We start from the raw sequence: 12556 nt of genomic DNA, 5'->3' as shown, positions 1-12556 counted from the left end.
GGTCAGGAGATCGAGACCACCCTGGCTAACATGGTGAAACCCCGTCTCTACTAAAAATACAAAAATTAGCTGGGCGCAGTGGCAGGTGCCTGTAGTCCCAGCTACACAGGAGGCTGAGGCAGGAGAATGGTGTGAACCCGGAAGGCAGAGCTTGCAGTGAGTGGAGATCGTGCCACTGCACTCCAGCCTGGGCGACAGAGCGAGACTCCGCCTCAAAAAAAAAAAAAAAAAAAAAAAAAAATAGGCACACGTGAGTTAATCCTCATGACAACCTCACAGATAGGACTATTGACCCCATTCTCCAGAAAGATATTCGGCCTCACAAAGAAGAAGCACGTCTAAAGAGCTAGGAAATACGGGTGCTAAAAAGGAGGGGGGAACCAGGAACCAGGTCTGTCTGATTCAAAGCCCATATTCTTCACATTACAGTTTTTGAGGTATACTGGTCACCCCTCATTTTTCTGCCTGAGAGCAGGTGAAGACAGGATTAGAGAACCCAGTGCTTTGCCAAGAAGAAAGCAGCTGAGAAAAGTAGATTTAAACAAGTGAAAAGAGGTAGCATGTTCCTGGACAGAAAAATTCAACACCATCAGACGTCCACAAGAGTGGCCAAGAAAGTCCTAAGAAAGTCAAGCAGTGCGTGTGTGTGTGTGTGTGTGTGTGTGTGTGTGTGCATGCACACTGGTTATGGGGAAGGAGGCCTCATCAGATATTAAAGCATGGTTTAAAACCTCTCTAAGGAAACAATGTGGAATTAGTGCATGAATAACCGGGCTAATAGAAAAGAATGAAAAGTTCAGATACAGACCTAAGTGCATACAGGAATTTAATGTTACAAATCAGGAAAAAGAAAAAAGGTCATTTTAATAAATGGCACTGAAGCAATTACATAGCTATTTGCAAAATGATGAAAATGGATTCATACCTCACTCCACATACAGGAACCAGTTCCGAATGGATGGAGTTCTAAATGTAAAAATGAAACCAGAAAATTGGTAGCAGAAAAGTGGTTGGGTTCCTTTAGAACCTGAAAGTGGGGAAAACCTTTCTGCCTATGACTCAAAAACCAGAGGCATGCAAGAAAGAAGTCATAAATTAGACTTCAATTTTTTTTTTTTTTTCATGACCAAAAATATAGACATGTTGCTGCTGGGAATGCAGCAACCTGCAGATGAGGAATTTGGCAATGTCTGGGAAGTTTACATGTGCATTTGCCTTGTGATCCAGCCAACCATGCCTGGGAATCTACCCCAAAGATAAGGTGGCAAAAATACAAAATGACTATGCAAAAGGCTGAAAACAAGCTTGAGGCTGAATGAGGTCCTCTGGAGACGCCCACACCTTAATTTCTGGAACCCATGAGTACACTGCCTTACATGGAGGAGAGGCTCCACAGATGTGATGAAGGGTAAGAGCCTTAAATCAGGGAGCTTGTCCAGGTGAATACAAGGTAATCACGAGTCCTTAAAAGTGAAAGTGAGAGGCTGAAGAGTGAGCCAGAGAGATGAGAAGGAAGGAGGAGGAAAAAGCCAGAGTCTGAGAGGACTCGACCTGCCCCGGCTGCTCTGAAGATGAAGGAAGGGGACCCCGAGCCACAGACCGTGGTGACCTCCAGGAGCCAGGAATGACCACGGCTGACAGCAGAGTATGGGGACCTCAGTCCTACAACTGCAAGGAATGAATTCTGCCTCAACCTGAATGAGCCTGGAAGCTGACTCATCCCCAGAGCTTCTGGAAGAAACATGGCCCTGCAGCCTCCCTGACTTTAGCCAGTGAGACCCATGCTGGACCTCTGACCTGCAGAACTAGAAGATGACACATTTATGTTGTATCAGCCACTCAGTTTTGGTGATTTGTAATGGCAGTGATATAAAACTAATATACAACCCAATGCCTGTCAGCAGAGGACTAGCTACATAAACAAGCCCTACCTCATGCACACCAGGCAGACCTGAGCAGGTGTGAGAAGAAAGGACAATTGCACACATGATACCCAGGGGTGTTCAGGGTACACTGTCACAGGAAGACAGCAAGGCGCAATATGTTACCTTCTGCGGAAGACAGAGGAAGTACACAAATACGGAGAGTTGTTTAAGTTGCCAAAAAAAAAGGATAAGCCAAAAGTTTAATAAATAAGGTTATCTATGCGGCAGACAGGCAACAGGGTAAGGGGACAAAAGAATGGAAACTTCTCTGAACATCACTTTTTAAATAGTTTTGACTTTGAGATCATGTAAATGAGTTATATCCTCAAAAATAAATTTAAAATCCTCCAACAATTTTTAAAAATGTAAAATGAGCTAGGCGTGGTGGCTTGCACCTGTAATCCCAGCACTCTGGGAGGCTGAGGCTGGTGGATCACTTGAGGCCAGGAGTTCAAGACCAGCCTGGCCAACATGGTGAAACCCCATCTCTAATAAAAATACAAAAATTAGCCATGTGTGGTGGCGGGCACCTGTAATCCCAGCTACTCAGTAGGCTGAGGCAGGAGAATAGCTTGAACACGGGAGGTGGGGGTTGCAGTGAGCTGAGATTGCACCACTCAGCTGTACTCCAGCCTGGGTGACAGAGCGAGATTCCGTCTCTAAATAAATAAATAAATAAAATAAATAAAATGTAAAGTGATTTTTAAACAAAGTCAGTGCTAAAAATTGAAGCAAAAGAACAAAACAAGTCCTGAAATGAATGAACTTAAATCCATATCAAGATAACCACAGTGAGAAAAGAACAGTGTGGCTTTAGAACAGTATTGTAACTGTACTTGTATACTGTAAGTATAAACTAAATATATTATAAACAATATAAACTGTAGGTATAAACTGAATATATTATACTTCCACAGTATAACATATTCTAAGGACAAATACTTAAATTTCATTCAGTAGTCTCTGTTAGTCATACCACTGAGATTACAATTTTGAAACTCCTAATACAGTAGTATCTGTCTTTTCACATAAACTTTTCATATAAGTAAGATACACAGGCAAATTCACAGACCACAGGTATATGCAATTTTGAACCTCTTAATACAACAGGAAGATAAAGAAGATTATCGAGTCAAGAGTCCTAAAAAGCACAGTCTTAGCGTAAGGGAAAATATAGTTAAAATATGTATTTAGGCCGGGCACGGTGGCTCACGCTGGTAATCCCAGCACTTTGGGAGGCTGAGGCAGGTGGATCACCTGATGTCAGGTGTTCGAGATCAGCCTGGCCGAACATGGTAAAACCCCATCTCTACTAAAAATACAAAAATTAGATGGACGTGGCGGTGGGCACCTGTAATCCCAGCTACTCAGGAGGCTGAGGCAGGAGAATAGCTTGAACCTGGGAGGTGGAGGTTACAGTAAGCTGGGATAGTACCACTGCACTCCAGCCTGGGCAACAGAACAAGACTCCATCTCAAATAAATAAAATAGAATAGAATAGAATAGAATAGAATAAAATAAAATATATATTTAAGTTAACATAACATAACATATACATTTAAGGTCAGTAACCTGAAGTTTCACTGGAAATGTCAGTATGAATTCATGATGCTTCAGAAAAGATGTTCTCTGTCTACTGGGAAGGTGTCGAAGCAGTGACCACCTGGGAGCGATAAGCATCCACCTTGGTGCTCTCGTTATGGTCTTTAAATAGCATTTGACACTTAAGAAACCAAGGCCCAGCAGGCACGGCTCCATCTCAGCGTGAGGCAGGAAGTCATCAAAGAGTGCACCCTCAGGCTGGAGCCCCAGGATACGAAAGCCTCCCAAGGCCAAAGACGGGCCAATTCTAGGTTCAAAAAGAATAATGACTGCAGGTGACTGAAACCCACTGAACAGGTAAGAATCTGTGCTTTCATGATGATACTCAGCAAAAGAGATCACAAGACAGAAAAAGAAAGAAAAATCTATTTAACATTGGAAGTAACCAGGGGACCAATTCCTCACCCTGAAAATTGGTAATTAAGGGAAAAGAATTAAGCATTTATTCTGCCTTCCTATATTTGAAGGTAACTAAATAGTCTGAGGGATGAGGGGAGATGCTTCTTTTCAGAGTTCCAACAGCTAAATGAGGGAAGATTGATAGAAGTAGAAAATTATCATCTTGAATATCCTAAGAACATAATTAATTCAGGCAAAGATCATGGATGGATGAGACCATTAGATAAAAAGCTGATGGAGAAATTCACAAGGTAGGGATCAGGCTGCTATGCTCTGCCACCCAAATTAGCATCCCTAAGTGGGGCAACTAGATCTACATGCCTCCAACCTGCTGCAGTAACTGGGAAGCAGTCTTAGGGAGGGAGGGAGAGAGGAAGAGAGGGAAGAAGAAAGGAAGGAAGGGAGGGAGAGAGGAAGGGAGGGAGGAAAGAAGGGAGGGAGGGAGAGAGGAAGTAAAGAAGGGAGGGAGGGAGGAAGTAGAGGGAGGGAGGATGTAAAAAAGGGAGGGAATGTGGAGTAAGGAAGGAGAGAAGCAGGGGGAGGGAGGAAAGAAGGGAGGGATGGAGGAAGGAAGGAAAGAAGGGAGGGAGGGAGGAAAGGAGGGAGGGAGGGAGGCAGAAAGGAAAGAAGGGAGGGAGGGACGAAGGGAGGGGTGAAGGGAGGAAGGGAGGGAGGGAGAGAGGGAAGGAAGGAGGGAAGGAAGGAGGGAAGGAGGGAGGGAGGGAGGGAGGGAAGGAGGGAGGGAGGGAGGGAGGGAAGGAGGGAAGGAGGGAGGGAGGGAGGAGTGGAAATGGAATCTACCAGTCCTTTGCAATGAAATTCCAGTTTACAGGGCAAATGGGGGTAGAGGAACAGGTCAAGTGACCCCATAAGGATGTAACCAGGTGCATCTCCAATGCAGATGTCCCATGGGATGACTGGCTGGGTTTTCTCAATGAGGTAACTGCATGCGGGGACAGGGTGGGGGATTCTGCTAGATTAAGGGAGCTGTAACCTATAGTGACAGGAAGCAGACGAGTGGTTGTGGGGATGGGGAGGGTTGGTAGGGAGGGATACTGGGGGCTGCAAGGACACCTTTGAGGGTGAGGAACGTGTTCATTATCTCGACTGTGGTCACAGCTTCCCAGGTGTGTGTATATGTATGTCACAAGTGTCAAACTGGCCACCTTAAATATATGCAGTTTACTGTATGTCAATTACAATATGTCAATAAAGCTGTTTACGGTGTTTTTTTTTCCTATGATTTGAGAGACATGACAACAAAATGAATAGTGTGAACCTTATGTGAATCCTACTTTTATCAAAACCACTGTAAAGAGGTGTTTTGGAAAATTTGGGGAAATCTGAGTGTGAACTGATGATTAGATGATATTAAAATGTTCAAATTGCCAGGCGTGGTGGCTCATGCCTATAATCCCAGCACTCTGGGAGGCTGAGGCTGACAGATCATCTGAATTCAGGAGTTCAAGACCAGTCGGGGCAACATGGCAAAACCCTGTCTCTACCAAAACCATAAAAAGTTGGTGGTGGCGCACACCTGTGGTCCTAGCTACTCAGGAGGCTGAGATGGGAGGATTGCCTGAACCCGGGAGGCAGAGGTTGTAGTGAGCTGAGATCGCACTACTTCACTCCTGCCTGGGTGACAGAGTGAGATCCTATCTCAAAAAAACAATAACAATAATTTTATCAGGTGTGACAGTGGTATGAGAGAAGATACCCATATTTTCATGTAAATTTTTTTTTTTTTTTTTTTTTTGAGACAGAGAGTCTTGCTTTGTCATCCAGGCTGGAGTACAGTGGCGTGATCTTGGCTCACTGCTACCTCTACCTCCTGGGTTCAAGCGATTCTCCTGCCTCAGCCTCCTGAGTAGGTGGGATTACAGACGTGTGCCACCACGCCCGGCTAATTTTTGCATCTTTAGTAGAGATGGGGTTTCACATGTTGGCCAGGCTGGCCTCAAACTCTCAACCTCAAGTGATCCACTGCCTTCGTCTCCTAAAGTGCTGCATGACAGGTGTGGGCCTGGCCAAACTTCCAAACTTTTCACTGAAGTAAGACACACAGGCAAGCTCACAGACCACTGGTGTATACACAAAATAAGCACACACATCTAGCCCTGATACAGATTAAAAGACAGCATTCCTGCCATTCCAGACACCCTCTCCTCAGGTGGACCCCTCCCAATCACCGTCACCCCCATGGTAAGTAACCACAGGGGTCCCAGGAAAACCCAAATTCCAGCACTGAAGAGTACTTCTTCCTGTTCTGGAACATTCTATAAATGGAATCACACAGTATATGCTCCAAGTAGGGGTCTGGTTTTTCTTTTGCTAAACATTATGCCTGTGAAATTCATCCATATTGGCATGTGAACAGGTATTTTAGACACACGTGTGACACATATGGGGGCAAAGTGACATGTGGTCTGAAATATGCTTCAAAATACGCCAATAAAAAAGCAGGGGTGGATGGATGTGGCGAAATCTTGAGGATCACTGACTTTCACTGATGGGTACCAGGGGGCTCACTCTACTATTCTCCTTCCTTTTGCATATATTTAAGATGTTTTACATTAAAAATGTAAAACCTCTTTAGACGTCAGGTGCGGTGACTCATGCCTGCAATCCCAGCACTTTGGGAGGCCAAGGCAGGCAGATCACGAGGTCAGGAGATTGAGACCAGCCTGGCTAACACGGTGAAACCCCGTCTCTACTAAAATACAAAAACTTAGCCGGGCATGGTGGCGGGCACCTGTAGTCCCAGCTACTCGGGAGGCTGAGGCAGGGTAACTGCCTGAACCTGGGAGGCGGAGGTTGCAGTGAGCCGAGATGGCGCCACTGCACTCCAGCCTGGCGACAGAGCAAGACTCTATCTCAAAAATAAATAAACAAACAAACAGGCTGTATGACATAAAGCCAGGATGCTGTGGCCGAGAAACTGTGCTGAGGGTCCCCACATCACTCCACGTCTTTCCCTCCCAGGTGAGCTGAAACACCACACTCCCAGACTCTCCTGCGGCAACAACGGGCCACGTGACCAACTTCTGGGCAACGGAACATGGGCAAAAGGAGCGTCGTCCACTCCCAGGCCTGCCTGGACGCACAAATGAGCTCTTGTATGTTGAGCCCTGAAGACGCTGGCATTTCTGTCGCTGTGGCCCGCCCAGCCCTAGCATAACACCACATTCTAAAGCCCGCAATGAGCGCTGCTTCCTGGCCTCAGCTATGTGGCATTGTCAGACACCGAAGACCACAGCACGTGCTCCTGTGGGCCTAAAAGTATTGCCTTCTGCTGATGGATTTTAATCACTAGACTTGGTTTTCATGAGACATGGTGATTCTTGTCCTATAGTTAATCTTAAGGGTTTTAAGGTTGCTTTCACCAATTGAGTCTTCCTTGGCTGAGGACTGATTTTCTTAATTTGATGTGAGGTAGGGCTCTACTGCTATTTTTGCTAAGTAAATAATTGTTCCAGCCCCATTTGTGGGTCAGTCCCATCCAGATGGTTTGCGCCTTCAGGATCCTCCTTAGATTTTCAGAAATGTTTGCTTAATGAAACTTTTGAAGAGGTAGATAGGATTTGTTCCCTAATTTATGGCCAATTTCCAGGAGTGGATCGTCTTGCAATATAGTACAAGTACAGTCATGAAAACCACAAGGATTTTACTACAGATAATAACTATTTTGAAACTTTACTACTCCTCATAATTGGGCCCTTTATCTTTTTCCTCCTGCTTTTGTTGGAACATGGAACTGGCAGATTGCATGGTTTCACCAGTGCCAGCGTGATCCTATTCAAGCCCGGCGCTGTTCTGGACCTCTGCGTGCTGCAGCACTTACACAGCTGGAGTCAGACCAGAAGTCTCTCGGGGGAGTCCACTCTCTCAGGTCCTGTGGAACCCACCCCTCACTCTCCCCAGACTCACTCCCTGCCACCCCAGGGCTTGCTCCCCTCCCTCCAGCACCCGCCCTCCTTGCTGTCCCTCAAATATAACAGCTTTCCCACAGCTGGAGGTCTTTCTTCCCCAGACGGCACTTTTCTCCTCGACAGCAGAAACTCAGCCAGCTTTGTCTACTGCAATAGCCCCCATGCCCAGAATAGTGCCTGCAGATAGAACAATCGTCTCTAAAAATATTGTTGAGTGAATGCATAGCTAATGACACACAAGCTGTACCAAGCAATTAATCCTATTAGTATATTTAGTAGCTAATTGTGATACAGAATTTTTAAAAACTCAATCATCAACTCTATCCAATTTTGGGTACCTATTTTGAATCACAACTTTCATTTTAACCCTTGTTATTCTTGTCTCATCACCTGGTAGGACCCCAGCCTGACATCTTGTTCTTTGTCTTCCAACATTCTGCCCTGCTATCTGGGCTATCTCCAGCCCCTGCTTCTCCCACTCCAAGCATGCCCATCTCCCCCGCACCCCCATGCCATCATCTGCAGGGGCGCCACTCACTCACAGGCCCCAACATTGCTCTTTGGAAATGCCGGCTCCCGGTCTAACGACACACGTACCTGCCCCTCGACAATCCACCTGGAGATGGACGTTTTCCCGTCATAGCCTGGCCGGAACTGAAGGGTGGCGGAGCGAGGGCTGATGTTGGAAATGACCAGGTTGGATGGGGCACCAGGAAGGTCTAGAGAGGAACCAGGGAGGAAAGGGAGAGATTTAAAGTCCGTCACAGCTTAGGAAAGGTATCAAATGTGTCAGCTTCAAAAGTAAACAGTTTCGACACCATTCAACACCAAAAAAGGATTTGTTCTCAAAAGCATGAAGGTGAGAAGCAGCACAGCTTCCCCAGAGGCATGTTGAGTACATGGTTTTTGCTTTAATAGGCTGACCCGGTGGACTTCAGGAGACACACCGCGAACACAGCCTCCTTGATGAGAAACTCTGAAGGGATGTGTCATGCCTTACACATCTCCGTACTTTGTAGGTAATTAACAGATGATGGCTGAATGAGGAAAGGATGAATGAATGTAATCCTTCCTGGCTCCTGAAACCACACAAAGAACGAATGGCCGTACTTCCTTTCATAATTACCGCGGCCTCAGAGGGGTGGAGGGAAGAGTGCACAAGCCCAGGGTTGCTCCCAGGTAGCGTGGCACCTGCTCAGGATCAGGTCTTGAGCCTTAGGCTTCTTGGGTCTGGTTTCCAAGACGACCACATTCTCGTGCAAGGGCAGAACTCTCCTCGCTCTGCCTGTGTTCAGTTGCTTGGGTAACTGGATAAGGTGGAAGGTGGGTTCTGAATGAGACTCCCGTTGAGGGTGCCCGTGGCTCAAGCCTACTCCTACATGAGAGACCCTTCAGTTGCTGCTCCCCAAAGAGCACCTCCCACTCGGAACTGTAGCACTATGAGTTCAAAGTGAGAGCTTTTAGATTACTGTGCCATGCAAAATACTCTAGAGAAAGATAAGGGGCTAAAAAGCGGGGGGGAAAAAAAGAAAAGAAAAATGCAAGACTAGTGCAGCTTTCAGACCACACTGTCTCTGAGGAATGCTTTCCTCATTTGCTGTTGCTTGGGGTGTTTGAAACCAGGTCTTGCACAGGGACAATGAAACTATTTTGGTGATCGATTCAGTATTGGCGGGGGCAGGGTCTGTAGGATCTCAGGGGTCCTTCCCACATCTAGTTTTTAATGAATTTGAAATAGAAAATGTTTAAATCGAAGGACAAGTGGGCTCTTTCCTTTCTATTTCTCAGCGCTCCGGATTTTTAAATGGTTCTTCAGTCATTAATGGTGATAAACTTCAAGCACAGTAAACAGAACACAGAGTCCCCAAAGCAGTCCTCTCCATCTGATTTGCCTCCAGCCACTACCCAGGATGAGTGGGCAAGGCTTTAGGACCCCTCTCCAGCTACAAGCATTCAGCCTTGGCAATGAAGGAATGGCAACTCCAGCGCCTCCCTGCACCTTGGTTATCAGGGGTTTGGCCAAAGCAGCCAGGCCTCAGTTTCCCTTCTAACACTCCACTCTGTGGCTCCAGACGTAGTGTGGATCACAGTGTTTCTGGAAGCACAGCCTTCCGGAGGTCAGCTAACCCATTTCCCTGCCCTGGATGAACAATGTCCAAGACATCTCAGGAAAACCCTGGCAACTTGCACACAGATGTGCTTCCAGTGTTAACCTTGGTCGCTGTATATACCCATTTTTAACCAATTAAACCACACGCCATCATCGCTGATATGGTTTGACTGTGTCCCCGCTCAAATATCATCTTGAAATGTAACTCCCACAATTCCCACGTGTCACGAGAGGAACCCGGTGGGAGGTAATCAAATCATGGGGGCCTGTGCTGTTCTCGCGATACTGAATAAGTCTCACAAGATCTGTGGGTTTTAAAAACAGGAGTTTCCCTGTACGGGCTCTCTCTTTGCCTGCTGCCATCCATGTAATACATGACTTGCTCCCCCTTGCCTTCTGCCATGATTGTGAGGCCTCCCCGACCATGTGGAACTGTCAGTCCATTAAATCTCTTTCTTTTGTAAATGGTCGAGTCTCAGGTACGTCTTTATCAGCAGCATGAAAATGGACTAATAGAATCATCGCTACTGTTTTGAAAGTATTCACGATATTTTAGATATGCATTGGGAACTGGCTTTAAACACTTTCAACGTGTGTTCTGAGGCCAAAGCAGGAGGAGAAGACAGAAGGGATGTGAGGCCACGGTGGAATGCTCTGGAGAATGAGGCTGAAGTGGGGTCAGCACCCATTTACCCTCCAGCATCTTGGCAGGAGGCCACTCCTCCTTTTCAAGGCACTTAGTGGCTTCCACATAAAAGTGTCAATCAACTTCTAGCCTCAGGAATCTCCAAGAGAGAGGCAACAGCAGGAGGACCGCACACGATTTTACTGACCTGGGGGCACTCCAGAGGAAATGGTGGAAGAAGTCAACAGGCCAGCACCCACGGCAGTCAGAGCAGCCACATCGATGGTGTAGGTGGTGAGAGATGAAAGGCCTTGGATCTTGTACTCATGAGTCGTGCTGTTCAGGGTGTGCGTGAGACGTGAGTCGTTCCTGCCGTACACCTCCCAAGAGATCTGGTAGCCTAGAAAGCAACAGGACCAGATCAGCAATGGTCTCCTGAAGGCCAAGGGCTCACCTGGATTCCATAGCACCATCTTTGCAGGCTTGGAGCTATGGAGAGCTTGGCTGGATGTACTGAAGGTGCCTCAGAGCCACTGTGCTACTGACATGAGACACAGGTCAAGGCTCCTTCCTCTGTGCGCCCACTGTGATCTCACAAACCTGCTTATGGGAGTGATGGTCCCACCACAGGGAACCATCCCTCCCTACCAGGGTGAGCTGCACAAGGATGGGGCCTATTGGATGCTCTGGTAAGCTCAGCACCAGGTGCACGAACTGAAAAATGACGACAGCTGCCAGCCTGCTGTGCTCAATTCAACCTTCTCTTGTCAAATTATGAATGCATTTCACCAATAATTCCACTAAAAAAATTTTATGTATGTATGTATCTATCTATTTATTTATTTTTTAGTCTGCTGCCCAGGCTGAAGTGCAATGGTGCAATCATAGCTCACTGCAGCCTCAACCTCCTGGGCTCAATCCATCCTCCCACCTCAGCCTCCTGAGTAGCTGGGACCACAGGCGTGCACCACCATGCCTGGCTAATCTTTTGTACTTTTTGTAGAGTTGGGGTTTCCCCCTGTTGCCCAGGCTGGTCTGGAACTCCTAGGCTCAAGAGACCCTCCCGCCTCGGCCTCCCTCAGTGTTGGGATTACAGCCATGGTACCCAGCCAATCGTTTCATTTTTGAAAGCTGGTATTTTTATTACACAGAACCTTAAATCAATGGCTTGCTCTTGTGTTGCAACGAATTCATGGAAACACTTCTACTTTTTCCTTTACGAAATGATTGCTAGATCACTCTTCCATTTTGCAAAGCGCTTTGCGTGGAAAAGTTTCTTTTCGCCTGAGTGTGTGTTTTTCTTCTAGCTCTGCCTCTCCCCTTTTCAAATATCCTGTTTTCTAATACATTTGATTTCCCCCTATACTCTCTTTAGTCCAGTGGGGCCTCACAATCAAAATTTATTCCACCCGGGATTCCACTGTGACTTGGGGCTTAGAGAAAAAAACCCATGGGGCGTGGTGGCTCATGCCTGTAATCCCAGCACTTTGGGAGGCCAAGCTGGGTGGATCACCTGAGGTCAGCAGTTGGAGACCAGCCTGGCCAACATGTGAAACCCCGTCTCTATTAAAATACAAAAATTAGCCGTGCATGTTGGCGGGCGCCTGTAATCCCAGCCACTCAGGAGGCTGAGGCATGGGAATCGCTGGAACCCTGGCGGTGGAGGTTGCAGTGAGCCAAGATTGTGCCACTGCACTCCAGCCTGGCCACAGAGCGAGACTTTGTCTTAAAAAAAAAAAAAAAAAGGAGAAAAAAGACCCAACTGGTTCCTGAATCAATCAATTCCCATGGAGGGGAGTTTATGTGACCAGAGAACACTTAAAAGTGTCTTTTAAAGAGGGAGACAGTGGTAGAAAGAGCTCATAGGTCCACACGCAAAAGAAAACAGCTGAAAACACTTGCTCTTCCCTATTTTTAGTCAATAACCTCAGGGATATAGAAGCGCTTGGATGCAGCTGAAACTTCT

At 46.7% G+C, this 12556-nt stretch overlaps 1 protein-coding gene across 6 annotated transcripts in view; it reads right to left on the bottom strand.

The window, feature by feature from the left end:
• Positions 1-12556, bottom strand: part of SDK1 (sidekick cell adhesion molecule 1) — a 963824-nt gene that overhangs the window by 178606 nt on the left and 772662 nt on the right. For all 6 annotated transcript variants that reach the window (XM_045387966.2, XM_065541579.1, XM_015447042.3 and 3 more), the window contains exons 21-22: positions 10799-10990; positions 8453-8574 (exon numbers count right to left, since the gene is read on the bottom strand). In XM_045387966.2, coding sequence (XP_045243901.2) covers positions 8453-8574; positions 10799-10990 — 314 coding nt within the window. The remainder of the gene's footprint in view (positions 1-8452; positions 8575-10798; positions 10991-12556) is intronic.

The sequence above is a fragment of the Macaca fascicularis genome, chromosome 3, assembly GCF_037993035.2.
Source record: "Macaca fascicularis isolate 582-1 chromosome 3, T2T-MFA8v1.1".
Taxonomy (NCBI): domain Eukaryota; kingdom Metazoa; phylum Chordata; class Mammalia; order Primates; family Cercopithecidae; genus Macaca; species Macaca fascicularis.
This window is presented reverse-complemented; position numbering and strand designations above follow the sequence as displayed.